Source organism: Protopterus annectens, chromosome 1.part1 (genome assembly GCF_019279795.1).
Source record: "Protopterus annectens isolate FY-2018-M chromosome 1.part1, PAN1.0, whole genome shotgun sequence".
In the NCBI taxonomy this organism is placed as follows: domain Eukaryota; kingdom Metazoa; phylum Chordata; order Ceratodontiformes; family Protopteridae; genus Protopterus; species Protopterus annectens.
In genome coordinates, this window is record NC_056726.1 from 1,207,160,803 (window position 1) to 1,207,179,779 (window position 18,977).

Here is an 18,977-nt window from a genome sequence, read left to right on the forward strand (position 1 = left end):
AGTACTAGATGTATATCAGCACGCCTTTCAGTTTGCATCTTCAGCTTCTGAAAGACCAGTCAGATTGTACAAGTTGCCTGGTGAAATAAAATACATCTATAAGAACCCTGTGTGGCTGACCCTGCTGCTGTCTCCCTGTCCTTCTAAACTTATCCACACTGCTAATGCCCTTTTCACAGACAAGAATAGCAGGGCTAGGATGGGTTGGGAAAGTAGGTCTCCACCTCTGCCACCCTTGCATTCAGAGCTATCATTTACTATACCCAGATGACCAAATATTTGCTATCTGTCCTACAGTCACTGGATAAGGTCATGTCAGACCCGCAGTCTGCAGATTCTAAGCAGCATGTAGACTTTACTGTCTCAAGCTACTCAAATTCCCAGGCACAGTATCAAATGCAGTTATGATGCTGTGGATGCCTCTTCCAGGGCTGCAGCCACAGGTTCAATCATCAGACGTTATGCTTCGTTGTGCAGTCAACCCATCCTTGAGGACTGGAAATCTAAAATCCTAGATTAATCCTTAGATGAAGACCTCATTTTTGTTCCAGAAGATGCAAAACTCTTCAAAGTCCTACAAGAACAAATTAAGACTATGAAGGAAGGACCATAGGCAAATTTTGTTTTCTACAGTCTATAGGTACCACAGGATCTGCCCAGCCAAGTCCACTTCCCTGTGTTAAGAGGGACCATTGGTCCACTCACAAAGAAAAACACCAAGAAAGAGATTTTCAGCCAAACCACATGGGGAATCTCCTTCAGGGAGGCCTCCCTTCGGGGGAAAAAACAATGTCTACCTTACCAGCTACTCCCCTCCCCTCTTCAGTCCCTCCACCCCTCTTTCAAAAAGACTTTCTCTGTTCCTTCCTTTCTGGGAAATAATAACCACAGACAAATGGGTTCTGATTGTCATCAAAGAAGGCTATACCATGTCATGGGAAAGTATCTCCTGTCTAAAGGGGCTGCCTCCCCATCTACCAAACCAATTCTCTTTGCTTGGCCCTTTCATTCCGGACTTACTAGAGAAAGGTACCATTGGAAGAGTGCCGTCCTCCTTCACAGGAAAAGTGTTCTGTTGCATAATATTTCTAGTGACAAAGAAGGAAAAACAGTGGAGACCCATTCAGGATCTTTGTCTTCTAAACACCTTTCTAAAGGTCCACACTTTTAAAATGTTGTCTCTGCACAACCTTCTGCCTTTCATTCTTCCCCATGCCTTTCTTGTATCAATAGACCTAAAGGATGCCTACCTCTACATCCCCAGTTGACCCTCTTGCAGAAAATTCCTCAGATTTTTCTATGGCTCATCAGATTTTCAGTTTACTGGTTTACCCTTTGGTCTTTCTATGGCACCTTGGACAACCTGTTAATTCAGGCTCTTTCTATAGACTCCCTCCTTGAGCATTTACATTTCATGTTACATCATCTGTACATCCTAGGGTTCATAATCAACCTCAGAAATATCCATCTCAAACCCACTAAAGACCTGGTCTTTCTGGGTTGCAGGCTAGACACATGCAGAATGTTTGCTTTCCTTCTTCAGGAAGAAGACTTCAGTCTGGCCACCTTCTTCAAAAACCTCTTCTCAGTGTCTTACAGAACAGCAAGGGAGATACACAGGGCCTTGGGTTTCATGGCAGCTACCATTCAAGTGATTTCTGTGGTCAGGTTGCATATGCAGAAAATTCAGTGGTACCTGAAATCAGTCTGGTATCACAATTTCCATCCCCTGGATACCCTGATCCCTCTATTACCTTGCCTCAAAAAAGGAACTACTCTGGTGGGAAAAACAGATCATGATCAACCTGGACATTCCTTTCACCCCACACTCACCCAACCAAATTCTTCACACAAATGCTGCAACAGTGCAAGAGTTGGACAGGATCCTACCAAGTGCAGGGGAAATGGGCTTCCCCCACCTTGAAAGAGCACATCAGACTGAAAGAAACAAGAGCCCTTCTGTAAGCACTGCAGATGTTCTCCCATCAATGAAATCCAGTTTCCTTGCTGGTATACTGGACAGCACCACAGTTGTAAACAAACAGGAGGGCACAAGATATTACCCACTATGTAGACTTGCACAAGAGGCATGGTACCTAGCCACACAAATGGGCATGAGACTGACAGCAGCATACATTCCCTCACACGAGAATGTACTAGGAACCTCCTTAAGCATATCCTTAGAGGTACCACTTGAATGGGCACAGAACAAACAAGTCTTCAAAAACTAAAGTATCAGTGGGGGGCACCAGAAGTAGACCTTCTTGCTTCACTAGAAAACCACCATCTTCCCTTGTTCTGCACCAGGAGTCTTTTACTCTTAGGTTGGAGGATAGATGTCTTTTCTTTCCAGTGGATGGAGTTCCTGTATGCTCCCCCCTCCCCTACCAGTACTTCCAAACATCCTTGTAAAAGTTCAGTAGGAAGCTCCAAAACTCGTATTTCTGGCCCCCTTCTGGCCAAGACAACATTGACCATTGCAACAAGATCTGCTCACTGAACAGCAAGGTCTGCATCTCCATCCAAATCTAGCCTCTCTGTCTAACTCTGTGGATGACAAAGTTGTGATCCCTAAAAGACAGGAAGCCAAAAAACGTACCGCCAGAAAATGGCATACAGCTAAGTGGAAAAGATTCTCAGTTTGGTGCTTCTAGCACAACCAGGACCAATTCTTATCAGATATCCCTTCTGTTCTCAAATATCTCTGTAAATTATTACTTTCTAGGCTGGTCTACTCTTCCATTGAAACCCATCATCTGAAGTAGTTAACTTCATTTGATCAGCAACCTGTGGGTATCGGATCCAAGCCGGCAGCTTACCAAGCCAAAGATCCGAGTTCTCAGCTCCTCCCCCTTACCCATAATACCCTGCTAACTCCCTCCAGTCCTCAGATCTCGTTTGCCGCAGCTTCTGAAGCATTAAGGACGAGCTCTTAGCGTTTTAGGTGAGAGGAATTTAGGAGTATTTTCTTACATAAATAGTTTTTTTCGGTGTGTGTGTGTGTGTATAGTAAGCCCATAGTTTAGTTAAACTCTGTTTTTGTTATATTTTGTGGTAAATTAGTATTTTTTCCCCTTCCCCTTACTGTGTGTCAGGGCGTGTGCTTCTGTTTGATGGCCGAGGGCCCTAAGGCAATTTTTTTCAAAATGTGCTGAGTGTGGTCATAAGCTGTCCCCAGCGGATGGCCACACTCAGTGCGTTCTTTGCCTGGGGGTAGCCCACTTAACATAATTTGTGCAGCCTTTAATCCCCGGGCTCTGAGGGACAGGAGAAACAAGCTAATCCTGGCGGGACTCTTGCCCCTGGATTCTTCTTCCTCCTCTCCCTCAGTGGCGCCAGTCGCGGCTGCGACTGTCCAGCCTTCAGCTCCCCCTCCCCTGGCTGGGACTCAACCTCCCGCTGCTTCCCAGGGAGAGGGGGACTCTTCCAGTAAAGAGAAGAGACATAAAGAGAAGGAGAGGGATAGACACACCGAATCAGCTCCTTCGGCGCCGCCAGCTAAATTGACTTGTTCCCCTGTGAGGGTTTCCAGGTCTTCCCCCTCTCGGCTCCGTTCTCCACGCTTCTCTCCGGAGCTGGAGGAAGAGTCCCGGTCACCTTCGAGGTCATCTAGGTGGCCTTCCCGGCCTGCCTTGATGACTTCTTCCAGGTCTACCAGGAGTCAGTCCGACGCAGATATGGACCGGATGATGCATCGATTCCTGCAGGCCAAGATGCAGACGGGAGTGCTTCTGCATCCCCCCCCTCTGGGAGGGAGCTCGGCCCCTTTCTTTGCACCCATTGCTCCTTCTCCGATCCACTATTGGGTTTCGGAGCCGTTGAATATGAGTCATTTCGGAACTGGGGAGTCGACGCCGATAGTAGTTGCTACTTCTACGCCGGCCTTACCCTCGAGTTTATCGGGTCATCTTTCGGATCCGAGCTCTCGGAGCCGAGTTTCGGATCCGCAGGGGTGAGTGTGTCTTCAGCTCCATTGCTGTTGGAGCACACTTCCCTTTCGGTTCCAATCGCTTCGGCTCCGACACCAGTCCTCACATCGGAGCCGAGGAGACTACTCTGGGAGCCAGGGGAGAGTGGTTCACCTTCGGCCTTCAACGTGGTGGAGAGGGTGCTGTCGAGGAGTTTGAAGTCCCCAGTCCGTACTACGGATCCTCCCTTCACTCCCTCGCATATGGGCCTGTCTTCCATCGTCCGGCCCCAGGGACAGCCTGCGTCTGCTCCCCAGGTGGTTCCCGTAGAAGAACAGGACCCCGTTGGTGAGCCCTCCTCAGACAGCCTGGCCAAGGAGGTCCCTCACAAACGAAAGTGTAAGAGGAGGCACTTGGACTCCCCCGAGTCCCTCACGGAGGGCACAGACTTAGAGGAAGGGGAAGGTTCCCCCAGGTCACCCCAGAGGACGTCTCATTTGGGGACATTATGGAGATGCTGCACATAAGAGGGGGGTGGTCAGCCCAGAAAACTTCCTCGGATGAGTCTGTGTTTCTGGAGGCATTTGACGCAGGCCCGTCTACCTCTTGGGTGTCCCCCCCCCGGCTGACCCCCTGGTAGACTTGATTACTACCAGGGCTTGGAAGGAGCCAGACACTGTGGAGCCAATCCCTAGGAGACCGGATAAAATTCTTAGTCCCCCTTCTGACAAGCCGGCGTGGAATAAAGGTTCACCGGTAGATACCATGGTGGTGGCAGCTGCCACCAAGAAGGAACTGGCACAAGAAAGTTCCTCGGTCCATCCTCCTGATAAGGAATCTTGGACGATGGACCGCATTGGAAAGCGGATGTTTGCTTCAGCCACCTTTTCTATAAGGGCATTGAATTATCTGGCACACGTAATTAGGCTTCAGCGGGATCTGATAAAGGAATATGCTGGGTCTCCCCCGGAGTCCATGGCGGCCGAGGATAAACGGACCTTCTCGGCTCGCATGGCCACTCTGAAGTCAATATCAAACACTTTTATGCGGCTTCTCTCCCATGCCACGGAGAGGGCGGCTAGGGCCAGCGGAGCAGGGGTCGCTTTACGGCACCACGCCTGGCTCCGTCTTTGCGACTTTGCGGTACCCTTCAAGGCGTCCTTCGCGAACACTCCCTTTGATGGTTCTACGCTATTCGGCAAAACCGTCCGCGACGCGCTACTCCAGAGCGAAAAAGATGGGAAGATGCTGTCTGCTGTCGGAATCCGCTTCTCCGCTCCTCAAAGGTCCTTCTCAAGGAACCAGAGAGGACAAAAGAAGATGTGGTTCCGGAAGTCTCAGCAGTCCCGTCCTGCTCCAGACCCTTCGTCCTTCAGAGGCAGAGGAGGACAAGGTGGGCGCCAGCCCAGAGGCAGAGGGGGGGGGCCGAAGAATTTCGGGTCGAGAGAACCCTTCTCCGACCGACCAGCGCAGCAGCCCTGAGGGGTTGCCTGACTGTCCCTCTCTGGAGGCAGTTGGGGGGCGTTTTTCGGAGCATCTAGCAAGTTGGGAGTCCATTACTACAGATCGCTGGGTGCTCCGAATAATATCCAGAGGTTACTCTATCCCCTTTCTGAATCTTCCCCTGCTAACAAAGCACCTCCCCGATGTTCCACCCAATCAGAGGGAGGCTGCACCTTCAGAAATACAGAAGTTGCTAGAAAAAAGGTCCATCCAGCACATCCCCCCAGAGCAGTCCGGGTTGGGCAATTACTCCAGGTTCTTTTTGTTGCCAAAAAAGATGGGGGACTTAAGGACAATTCTCGACCTGTCTACTCTGAACCTGTTCATTGCCAAAGAGAAATTCCGGATGGTCACTCTACAGTCTATTCTCCCCCCTCCTGCAGGGGAATGACTGGATGTGCTCCATAGACCTCAAGGATGCGTACTACCATATTCTCATGGACAGATGATTCAGAAGGTTTCTCTGCTTTCGGCTAGGGGCCAGTCATTATCAGTTCAGGGTTCTTCCGTTTGGCCTCACCACAGCCCCAAGGGTGTTCACCAAGGTCATGGCAGTTGTGGCAGCCCACCTGAGACTTCAGGGAATTCACATCTTCCCATACCTAGACGACTGGCTCCTCACTGCCCCCACCAGGCATCTACTCTGTTCTGCCAGGAATTATTCTTTACTCTTGGCCCATCATCTAGGCATTACCATAAATTTTGGGAAGTCGTCTCTTCTTCCTGTTCAAGTTCTGGATTTCATAGGGGCCAGGATAAACACACTTCAGTCCATGGCCTTTCTGACAGCGGACAGGTTACGCACCTTGTCACTTCACATAATAGCACTTCTACAGTCCCCAGCCCCAACCGCGGATTTAGTCCTGAGAGCCCTAGGATCCATGGCGGCAGCCATCAGCCTTTCACCTCTTGCTCGATTACACATGAGAGTCCTTCAATGGACCCTTCATGTCCAATGGTCCCTCCTCCTTCACCCACTGGATTCACCAATTCCCCTAAGCAGGGTTTGCAGAAACTCCCTTCTTTGGTGGCTCCATTCCCGAGAGCTCTGAGAAGGGAGACCATTCGTAATGCCTCAACCCCAAACCACGCTAACCACGGACGCTTTTTGCCTCGGGTGGGGGGGCATTGCATGGGCAGAACCGTCCAAGGCACGTGGACCCCTGTAGAGACCGTTCTGCATATCGGTGTTCTGGAGATGAGGGCGGTGCTTTTAGCGTTGCAAGCCCTTCAAGACCTTCTTTCTCCGGGGACCGTTGCAATTCAGACAGACAACATGGCGGTAGTCTGGTACATCAATAAACAGGGAGGCCATGAGAGTTTGTGAATGGGCGATTGCCACCAACCACTTTCTGATAGCAGTGCACATTCCGGGTCGGTCCAACATCCTAGCGGACAAGCTGAGTCATTCTATCCTCACACCATACGAGTGGTCTCTAAACCCCTTAGTAGCGAAACAGATCTTCCTCAGATGGGGTCAGCCTTGCTGCAATCTCTTCGCCTCTCCTTCAAATGCAAAGTGCAGCAGGTTTTTCGCTCTAATTCCCCCACCGGGGGAGAGTCCCAGAGACGCTCTGGTTCATGCTTGGCCACCCTGTCTTCTTTATGCTTATCCTTCTCTTCCGCTAATGATGAAATTTCTGCAGAAAGCTCATCGGTTGGGGAGCAAAATAATCCTCATAGCCCCATTCTGGCCTCGCCAGATCTGGTTCCCGTACCTGTGGTCTCGCATCATAGCCCCTCCTTGGGTCTTAGATCCCATTCTGGATCTGATCTCTCATCCTTCGGGATTGCAAACTCCGAACCTGGACGACCTCAAGCTCACTACTTGGTTGATCCAGTTCCACTAATGGCTAGGACTCCCGGTATCTCATCTTCCGTAAAATCTGTTCTGGTAGCAGTGCATAAACCTTTTACCAGGAAGATCTACAAGAGTAAATGGAAGCGTTTTTCCATCTGGGCCAAACATAGGCAGTTGGACCCTTTTACAGCTCCCATTCCAACAGTTCTTGAATTTCTGTCCCAAATTTTTCACCAAGGGGCCAGTGCTTCTACTGTTAAGGTTCAGATGGCTGCGATTTCTCATTTCCACATCGAGGACAACCTTGGTACCTTAGCTTCCGCTAAGATATGCAAGACCTTTTTGAAAGGCGCTTTCCTGTTAAGACCTCCTGTCAAGAATGTGGTTCCCCCATGGGACTTAACCTTAGTTCTTTGGGCGCTAACTGGTCCACCCTTTGAACCTGCAGCTTCCGTCGATTTAAAATTCTTATCTTGGAAAACTGCCTTCCTGGTTGCAATTACTTCATCTAGAAGAGTATCTAAACTTCAAGCCCTTTGTACAAAACCCCCGTACCTGGTCTTCCATAAGGACAGAATTTCTCTCAGGACTAATCCTTCGTTCTTGCCTAAGGTAGCCTTCGAAACCAATATCAATCAAACCATCAATTTGCCTGTTTTCTTCCCCAATTTTCAGAACAAAGGGGAATACAGACTGCACTTGTTGGATGTGCATAGACAATTGCGATTTTACTTGCACAGGAAAGCTGCTTCTCGCAAATCGGAGCAGGTTTTCGTGTCTTTCACTAAGCCATCCTTAGGCAAGCTTATTACGAAAGTTACCTTAGCTAGATGGATATCCCACTGCATCTCACACGCGTATACAGCTTCCGGTCAGCCAGAACCCTTGAGGGTTCATGCCCACTCTACCCATTCTATGGCTACCTCTGCGGCTTTTTGGTCAAGGGTTCTCTTAGATGACATCTGCTCAGCGGCTACTTGGGCCTCGTCTCATACCTTCATTTCTCATTACAAGCTAGATCTGATATCCAGAGGTAGGGCAGCCTTTGTCTCTACAGTGCTCCGGAATATCCTTCCTTGAGGACCTCCCAGGTTTTGGTAGCTGGGGACTCTGTCCCACAGGTTGCTGATCAAATGAAGTTAACTACTTCAGATAAAGAAGTTATGTACTCACCATAACGTTCCATCTGAGTAGGTAACTTCATTTGTCAGCAACCGACCCCCCCCTCCTTCCCCCTAGCCTGTTTCTTGGTCATTTTCATGACGGAATGTTTTCCTTCTGTCACACATCAGGTTAGAGTTTCTCTTTCGAGTATGTTTGACTGTTGTTGGTAGATAATATGGCAAACTCAATCTGAGGACTGGAGGGAGGTAGCAGGGTATTATGGGTAAGGAGGGAGGAGCTGAGAGCTCAGATCTTTAGCTTGGAAAGCTGCCGGCTCGGATCCGAGGTCGGATCCGATACCCACAGGTTGCTGACAAATGAAGTTACCTACTCAGATGGAACGTTATGGTGAGTACATAACTTCTTTTTACTCATATGCTTTTGATTCAGTAGATCATGCCATGTCAGTCAAACACCTAATCTCTCTCTATGGCCTAATTGCAATGGCATAAAATGGCTTATATTACTCTTTTATAGGAAGTCATTCTGAGCAACATCAAGGTCCATTACATCAAATGAGAAAGCTTGTCCATTTGAAGTACCATAAAGCTCATTTTATGCCCATTTTGATATTCCATGTAAATGCTTCCATGTAAATGATACAGTCTAGAATGCTTGCAGATGATACCCATTCTGCATAATCTTATGTACTTGATCCATTAGTGACCACGGAGTGTTGTTTAGATGATGTTGAGCAGTGGATTCCAAATAACTGGCTAAGAGTGAGCCTTGCAAAGGTAGAGGCCACTGTAGTATAGGCTTCAGTGCAAGAATCCACAATGAGACTCTTCTTATCTACTAATTAAAATGGACAGTGACATTCAAGCTGAATGTGATGTTTCAGGTTCCCATTATGTAAGCAGTACTGGAATGTTGTTTAATGTGCCATCATTTCTACATCTGTTAAATGTATTCAGGATCAAATAAATACCCGATTCCAGAAGAGGACCCTGATGTGCATAGTTCATGGATTAATATCTCCAGGGTAACACTGTCTGGATGACAGAACTCCTAGTTCCTGTATTACATATTGTAATTGGTGCAAAAGGTTGCAGTCATATATCTGATGGGATTACAGACATTAGAGCTATAAAAACAATTCAGCGCAGAAATTAGTGTAAGGTTTTATTGAAAACAAGTTACATAATCTGTAGTGTTGCACAAGTATCAGAAAGTTTTAAATAAAAATTGGAGTATCAGTTGACCCACTTTGTCAGTCTCTGTCACTTTTCATATTTATGTAGTTCATTCCATGTCCCGTCCGCCATTTTCACTTTACTTTTTAAATCCTGTTCACAGGAGTTGCTGCAGGAAGAGACAAGACAGAAGCTAAACTTAAGCTCCAGAGTGCGACAGTTTGAGGAAGAAAAGACCAGACTTGTTGAACAAGTGGAAGAGGAAGAGGAAGCAAAGAAAAGCGTGTCCAGGCAGCTTCTGTCCATGCAGCAGCAAGTAAGTTATGCTAATGAACCGGCATAGGGCAGAAAAATGGAGATTTTGTACTGTAGGAATTTTTGCTTTGTACAAATACGAAAATTTAATGTGCTAGGTTTGCTTGACGTTTTGAAAAGTGATATTTGAAAATTTTAGCTGGATAATGTATGGAAGGTTATTAGATCACGAGTACCAGTTAATTGTTTAAGTAGATAAGAATCACTAGCACAAATGCTACTTTTCAAAAGTGATCCATAAGCATTTGCCTGCTTGAAGTCATGTGCAAAGGTTTATTTACACATTTATGCATCAGTCATTACAAAAAAATGGAAGCACAGATGTATTGATAAGTATTGTGTACATTTCAGATCAAAATTTATTTTAATTTTTGTTTTGTTGACATCTCACCCTTATGCACATTTTACAGTTGATTCTGTATGTAAGCTTCATTGTAGCAGGAATTATTTTCTGTATGATGAGGGAATAAATGAATGAACTCCTGGATGCCAGAGTACTGTCTTTATGTCTGCAAGCTACTGAAGTTCTTTCCCACTCAAAGCCCCTAGCAAGGCTGATCTTTTGATTACTGGGGTCAATGACTGCTTTAGTTACACTGGTTCCTCATGTGAGGTTTCGCTTGAGAGTTTTGAAGTAGAGTTCTTTTGTCCACTGGTCCCTGCTGTTCACCCCATATGCAGTGTCCAGTTAATCTAACATCAATATGCAGACATCATATTCACTGGTGGTTGACTTCCCCACTGGTGGTTCTAGGTCACCATTTCTTATTTCTACCATCCAATGCCACAGTAACTATGGATACCTCCCTTCTGAAGTGGGGTTGAAGTGGGGGACATTTCGAAGGGAAGGCCATCCAAGGCACATGGACAGCATCAGAGGCCAAACTTCACATCAGCGACTTGAAGATGCAGACAGTCCTCCTAGCACTGCAGGCCTTTCATGTCTTCCTCCCCAAAGGTGTGATTTCTATCCAGATAGGCAGTATGATGGTAGTCTGGTACATTAGCACACCCCCTCATGTCCACCGTGCTGAGAAACCATGAGGGATTGGCAGTGGTTGATGTCTTCCCAAAGCTTTCTAGTGACAGTGCACATCCAGGGGTGTTCCAGTGTTTGTTTTTTTAAATAAGCATCTTTATTAAATTTTCACATATGACATAGACAGCCTTACATTTATATAAATGAAAAACAAACAAAATGACACTTTAGTTGCAAACATTATACATTATCATTAAAACAACTGTAGTTGCAAACATCATACATCACTTATAATCTATCCAGTCATTGTCAGTGAAGCATTATATGGCTCATTCAAATCCTGCCTCTTAAACCTTGTTCCTTCTCTGCATATACTGTTCACACAATTCCCATTTTTCCTATATAGTTTCCTCCTTCCCTTTTCTAAAGACCTCAATTCCAGTTCTTTTATCTCTGTTACTATATTTACTACTACTAGTAACATTGGTCTAGACTTTGATTTCCATTTTCTAGTAATTGCTTTTTTGGCAGCCACCAAGGCTTTACTATGCTTAGGCAATTCCGATTCTGTTTCATATCTCAAAAAAAAAAAAATCTCCCCAGTCCGCTCACCTAGCATCTCCGACAGAGCAGTCTGCAGGGAATCCCTAAAGTCTGCCAGCTCATTACACTCCCAAAAAATATGTTCCCAGCCACCTCTTTCTTGCCCGTCACATATCCAACATTTGCTATCCACCTGAGGAAAAATTCTTTGGAGTCTACTTGGGGTATAAAAATATCTATGTAAACACTTCCAGGCAAAGATTCTAAATCTTCTAGACTTTGTTGCATACTTGGGAGATGTACATAAATCCCCCCATTGTCTCTTTGTGAATTGCTTATCCAGTCTCTCTTCCCAATCCTTTTTAAGCACCTCTGATTGATTCTTATAATTATCATGCAATATTTTATCTTTACTAATTATTCCTTTTGTAATGGCAGCTTCTGTTCTCAATTCTGTTAAAAACTCTACCAGTGCTGATCTTTCATTTAAGACCCCCCTGTTTCTTTCACTTTGCCTATACTCTGATAGCAATCCTTGATAGGGAAGGTAATCTCTAACCTGCAGTCCAAATAAATTATTTATCTCTTCCCATTCTATTACTTTTCCCTTTCTAGTTATTTGCTCCCAATACCTTGGTTCGTTCGCCAGATTTCTCCAATAAATTCCAGCCCCCTCTTGCCTGTTATCTGTATCCATAACCACAGTCATCCCTATCAGCAGAGTCTCTTTTCTCCATTCTCCTGCTGGTTTAGTTCTTACAGTACTCCCTGCTATTTTATGGATATAGTACTCTGTATGATTTTTGTTTTTCTCCTTAAGAGTCTGCATCCAAAATCCCAATCTCTCCTTATTTCTTGAGCTTCCTCCCTGTATCATCATCATTCCTTTCCACTTTGAATTATAGATGTTAAGTTGTCTATCTCGCCTTCATTCTTGCTGGATGGGTTCGGAGCCGACCTCGGCTCCGACTCGGCCACTCTAAAAGCTCGAGAGTTGGTTCCACCGGCTCGAGGCTCCCCTTATATCCCACAATGCTAGGCGTGAGTTACCTCAGATCTCGTTTGCCGCTACAGCGATCGAGGTGTTTGGTTTCTACCGGCTTCTTGGTGAGTAACTTTGCAGTAAAGTTAGTATACTTAAACCCCTTTATTCTTAATTTTAACAGTTGTTTCCCTTAGTTTAGTGGATTTCCTCCGCTTTTCTCTTTAAAATCCTATTTTTTTTCCACAAGAACTTATAAGTTCTTCCCTCGGGCCTTTGGGCCTTTTTTCTCCCATCCCCTAGTGGTGTGTGTGTGTGTTTTTCCTCAGAAATTAAAACTTGGTAGTTTGTTTTATTTTTTTGAGTTTAAAATAGAATAGGGTGTAATCAGTGTGTTTGACTGGGTGTGTGTGATTACACTTTTTCTAAAATGTCTAAAGACTCAAAGGTCTCAGGCTTCAAGAAGTGTGACTCGTGCTGTCAGAAAATGTCCCTGACAGACGGTCACACTTCTTGTGTCTACTGCCTGGGACCTTTGCACCTGCAGGACTCCTGTGCTGTATGCCACGGCTTCAGCCCCAGGGTCCTGCAGGAAAGAAAAAACAAATTGATTTTGAGAGGTTTACTCAAGCCTGAGGGTTCCCTTACTGTCTCTTCGGGAAAGCCCTCCAAGGCTTCTAGGTCCTCGGCTCCAGCTACTGAGCCGAGACCTAAGGCTACGAAACCTCCGTCTACATCGGCTCCGGCTGGAGCCGATAAGTCTCAGTCTACAGTTTCTGTGGTTCCCTCGGCTCCGGCTGGAGCCAAGGTATTGGAAATTCCTGTGTCGATTCCGACCAGACCTTCGGAACCGACATCTAGAAAGAGGTCTAGGTCACCGTCCCTTGGCTCCATTCATTCGGCTCCAGCATCTCCTCTGCTGTCTGAACGGAGCCATAGATCTCACTCCTCTAGGTCATCGAGGCTGTCGGACCATGACCTTCAGAGGGTAGTGAGTCGACTTCTTAAGTCCGAGGCACTGGCCCAAATGCTTCAGAGCCCGACTCATCAGTCGATGCCTGACCCTGTCCCTCATTATGTTCCTCCTCCGACTCTGTTGAGCTCGGAGCCGGGGCGTTTCGGAACCGAGACTGTGGTAGCATCGGAGCCGATACCAATGTCTTCGGCTCCATCGTCGGCTCCGATTTCTTCCTTAGAAGAATCTCGGCGCCAGACTTCCATCGTCGGCTCCGAGGGGGTGAGTGGCATCGGACCCTTATCCGACCCCGCTCTCCCTCTCAGGGCTTCGGCGCTGGTGAGTTCGGCTCCGACATCGGCCTCGGAGCCATCACTGTTGGTGCCGAGGAAGGTTCTCAGCTTCTCGGAGCGGGGACCTCTGGCTCTGCCTGACAGGGGTGCGTTCGAGGTCATGCGGAGTGTGTTAGAACCTGGTTCTACTCCACAGTCGGCTCCGTCCGCCCCTCCCTCTTCGGTGCCTCAGGTCAAGTCGACTCACTCCCTCATCCCGGACCGCAGAGAGCCAGCTCCTCAGGAATCCCCTGTGGGGATCTCATCCTCTTCCGAGGCCTCTCCTGTTTTGGCAGAAGAGCCCCCTCGGAAGAGAAAGTGTAAGAGGAAACACATAGACTCACCTGAGTCCGTCACCTCTGACACAGATTTAGAGGATTCCGAGGGTTCCCCCCGTTCCCCTTCTGAAGATGTCTCATTTGCAGACATTCTAGAAATCCTTAAGCAGAGGGGAAATTGGCCAGCCCTCAACCCTTCGGAGGATGAATCTGTGTACCTTGAGGCGTTTGGCTCTCGTCCTTCCACCTCCTGGGTGTCTCCCCCCTTTGACCCCCTCATGCAGGTGGTAGCAAAAGGCATGGGCCGCCTGATTCAGTGGACCCCACTCCCAGGAGACCCTCAAAATTCATTACAGCACCAGCAGATAAACAGTTTCTGACAAAAGGAGTTTCTGTGGATGCTATGGTGGTTGCTGCTGCCACTAAGAAGGAACTAGCTGATCCTTCAGTGCCTGTCCATCCACCTAACAAGGAATCTAGGTCCATGGACAGGTACGGGAAGCGGATGTTCTCGTCAGCGACCTTTGCAATGCGTTCGCTGAACTACCTATGCCATTTTACTCGTCTTCAAAGGGACTTGATCAAAGAAGCGAGTGATATGTTGAAGGATCCTACAGCTGTGGGTTTTCAAGACAAGATGAACACTCAGCTGGCTACCCTGAACTCCATAGCTAACTCCTCCATGCGCCTCCTTTCGTATGCGGCTGATGGAGCGAGCAGGGCCGCAGGAACAGGAGTGGCCTTACGTAGGCATGCCTGGATGCGGTTATGCAACTTTGCGGACCCCTTTAAAACGTCGTTCACTAATTCCCCGTTTGATGGATCATCTCTTTTTGGTCCTCAAGTGAAAGAAACCTTGACTAGGTGCGAGACTGATGGCAAGACTCTTTCTGCCGTCGGAGTCCGTTTCTCTACTCCTTCTAGGCCTTACCCCAAGGGCCAGAAAAGTGGAAAAATGTGGTTCCGCAAGCAATCTCAAGGGACTTTGCCTGACGCACAGAGTCGGTTCTCCGCCAGAGGCAGAGGGGGGAACAACAATGGTAGACGTCGCCCTAGAGGCAGAGGGGGTCCGCAGAACCAGGGCAATCGAGAAACTTTCTCCGATAAGCCCTTTCAGCATCCCTGAGGTGTTGCCCGACTGTCCACCTTCGGAGGCAGTCGGGGGAAGATTGTCACTGTACCCAGAAGCCTGGCTATCCCTGACTCAAGACAAATGGGTACAGTCCATCATTTCCGAAGGCTATTCCATTCCCTTCGTTCGCATTCCAAACCAATCAAAAAAATCCCTTCCAGATGTTCCACCCGCTCAAAGGGATCTTGCAGCTTTGAAAGTTTCAAAACTGCTTGCAAAAAGAGCAATTCAACCAGTTCCAGCAGACCAGCAAGGATCCGGAATCTACTCCAGGTTCTTTTTAGTTCCAAAAAAAACAGGGGACTGGAGACCAATTTTGGATCTCAGTATCTTGAACAAGTCAGTCAAGAAAACACGATTTTGGATGGTCACGCTACAGTCCATACTTCCCCTATTGGGAAGAAAAAAATGGATGTGCTCCATAGACCTTCAGGATGCGTACTATCATATAAAAATGAACAAACGCTCCAGAAGATTTCTCCGCTTCAGGCTGGGAACCAGTCATTTTCAATTCAGAGCCCTGCCCTTTGGACTCACCACTGCCCCCCGGGTGTTTACCAAATGTATGGCAGTGGTAGCTTCTCACCTGAGACGTCAAGGATTCCAGGTGTTTCCATATTTGGACGACTGGCTCCTTACAGCTCCCACCGAGCATCTTCTTCTCACAGCCAGGGACTACACCTTTCGCACTTGTCAAAACTTAGGCATTTCAATAAATTGCGAAAAGTCTGTTTTGTCGCCTTGTCGGGTTATTACCTTCATAGGCGCAATTCTAGACACAGTGAACATGTCTGCGAGGCTAACAGATCAGAGAATAACAGACATACAAAAACTGGTCTCGCTCATCTTCAGCAGCAACAGAGTCAAAGCCAGGTTAGTTCTGAAAGTATTGGGGATTATGGCGGCTGCCATACCTTTGCTTCCATTAGCCAGATTCCACATGAGAATCCTTCAGTGGATGCTCTTCACACAATGGTCATACCAGCAACTTCCGATGTCCCACACCATTATGATCACGCAAACATGCAGGAATCATCTTCTGTGGTGGATATCTTCCCCTCAGCTCTTATTGGGAAGACCCTTTGTTCCTCCCCCTCCGGTTGCTACACTGACAACGGACGCCTCCCTGATCGGGTGGGGGGGGGGGCATTATCAGGGCAGAACTGTCCAGGGCACATGGCAACCAGAAGAATGCCACTTGCACATAAATGTTCTAGAGATGAGAGCAGTGCTTTTAGCGTTGCAAGCCCTTCAAGACTCTCTTCCCTTGAGAACAATAGCAATCCAGACGGACAATATGTCTGTAGTGTGGTATATCAACAAACAAGGCGGAACCAGGTCCTACCCCCTGTGTCGAGAAGCACTCAGACTGTGGCAATGGGCGATTTCTTCTCAGCGGTTTCTGATAGCAACGCACATCCCCGGGAAGTCCAATCAAATCGCGGACAAGTTGAGCAGAGCCATCCTCATGCCTCACGAGTGGTCTCTGAAAGACTCTGTTGTGAGAGAAATTTTTCTCAAGTGGGGTCAGCCTTGCTGCGACCTTTTTGCTACTCCCGAAAACAGCAAGTGCAGAGATTATTTCACCCTATTCCCTTTACCAGACCAGCCCAGCAGAGGCGCACTAGACCCAGTTTGAGCCCGGGGACTTCTGTATGCATTTCCTCCCTTCCCACTAATCTCTCAAGTGATACAGAAAGCTATCGCTCAGAAGGCCTCGTTGATCCTCATTGCTCCTTACTGGCCTCGACAGGTTTGGTTCCCCTTTCTACATCATTTTCTGTTGAGCGACCTTGGCATCTGGACCTAGTTCCAGATCTTTTGATCCATCAGTCGGGTCAGTTTCATCGCTCCCTTCCCTCTCTGAACCTCACTGCTTGGTTCCTCCAATTCCAACCTTAGCCAGGCTTCCTCAAATATCTCACTCTGTTCGAGATATTTTGATAGCTTCCCATAAATCTTCCACTAGAAAGATTTATTTGAGTAAGTGGAAACGTTTCGCCTATTGGGCTCAAGGAAAGGACATAGATCCTTTCACTGCTTCCATCCAAATGGTCCTTGATTTTCTAGCTGAACTCTTCCATGCAGGTTCATCTCCTTCTACTCTTAAAGTTCAACTGGCAGCTATTTCTAACTTTCATGTGGGCATTTCAGAGTCTGCCATAATGTCCCACAAGCTTTGCAAAGCCTTTTTGAAAGGAGTTTTTCTACTCAGACCTCCTATAAGAAATCCTCCTCCTCCTTGGGACCTAAATTTAGTTCTTAGTTCTTTGATTCTTCCCCCTTTCGAACCTGCAGCCTCCTGTTCTTTAAAATTGCTATCATGGAAGACTCTCTTTCTGGTAGCGATTACTTCAGCTAGAAGAGTTTCAGAACTTCATGCACTCAGCTGTCGACCTCCTTATCTGTTGTTCCATAAGGACAGGGTATCTTCTGAACCAACCCGTCCTTTTTGCCTAAGATAGCCTCGGCGTCTAACCTAAATCAAAGCATTGACCTCACTGTGTTTTTACCAGAATATTCCAATAGGTCTGAACAAAAATTGCATTGGCTAGATGTTCATCGTCAGTTAAGGTACTATTTGGATAGAACCAAACAATTCAGAAAATCTGACCAGCTGTTTGTCTCCTATGCAGAAGGCAGAAAGGGACTTTCAGTTTCAAAGGTATCATTATCTAGATGGCTAACATCTCTGATTTCCCTTGTTTATGAAATTAGACACCAAAAGCTGCCTAACAAACCCAAAGCCCATTCCACCAGAGCTTTGGCTACTTCTATAGCCTTCCAAGACAGACTGCCTATTGACACCATTTGTGCAGCGGCTACTTGGGCTACTCCTCACACTTTCATTTCTCATTATAAGTTGGATTTAGCTTCTAGGCATAGAGCTAACTTTGGTTCCACTGTTCTCAAGAGTCTGTTCCGTTAGGCCACCCGGGACAAGGTGCTAGGACGGTCCCATCCAGCAAGAATGAAGGCGAGATAGACAACTTAACATATAGAAGTTATGTTCTTACCATAACGTTCCATGTTAGTTGTCTTCTTCGCTTCTTCTTGGCCCCACCCTCCTTCCCCCTGGCCTGGACAGACCTAGAGGAGTTTTGATTGTGACCTCTCTTTCTACCACCTCTTACTTTAGGTATATGCTGCTTTGCATATCTTCCTGGATCAGGATGTAGGTCACCCTTCTCTTCTCCCTGGTTTATAGAGGTGGACTTTGTTTATAGTTATTCTGTTACTTTTTTAAGCTGGGCCTAGCTTACAAACGAGATCTGAGGTAACTCACGCCTAGCATTGTGGGATATAAGGGGAGCATCGAGCCGGTGGAACCAACTCTCGAGCTTTTAGAGTGGCCGAGTCGGAGCCGAGGTCGGCTCCGAACCCATCCAGCAAGAAGAAGGCGAGAAGAAGACAACTAACATAGAACGTTATGGTAAGAACATAACTTCTATTTTTCTGCTTGTGCTATGTATAAGAGCCTTAACTGTGTTGCTCTAAAATACCCTTTCAAATTGGGTAATCCTAGTCTGCCTTGTTCTGTTGGAAGAATCAGCTTATCCCACTTGACCCTTGCTGTCTTCCCTTCCCAGATAAAATCCTTCAACTCTTTTTTAATTGCTACTACAGCTTCTCCTCTGGTTGATAAAAATATGCCTGACCTGTGCATAAGACTAAAGGGACTAACACATTTTAATTGCTTGTATCTTAGTATCCATATCCATATAACAAAGCATGTTAAGTTGTCTATCTCGCCTTCATTCTTGCTGGATGGGTTTGGAGCCGACCTCGGCTCCGACTCGGCCACTCTAAAAGCTCGAGAGTTGGTTCCACCGGCTCGAGGCTCCCCTTATATCCCACAATGCTAGGCGAGAGTTACCTCAGATCTCGTTTGCCGCTACAGCTTCGAGGTTGGTTGTTTCTACCGGTTCCTGGTGAGTACTATTTTCTT

At 47.0% G+C, this 18,977-nt stretch overlaps 1 protein-coding gene across 4 annotated transcripts in view; it reads left to right on the plus strand.

The window, feature by feature from the left end:
• The window catches only part of LOC122809252 (myosin-10-like), a 3,714,157-nt gene that overhangs the window by 3,012,405 nt on the left and 682,775 nt on the right, over window positions 1–18,977 (plus strand). For all 4 annotated transcript variants that reach the window (XM_044080584.1, XM_044080595.1, XM_044080606.1 and 1 more), the window contains one exon: window positions 9,676–9,828. In XM_044080584.1, coding sequence (XP_043936519.1) covers window positions 9,676–9,828 — 153 coding nt within the window. The remainder of the gene's footprint in view (window positions 1–9,675; window positions 9,829–18,977) is intronic.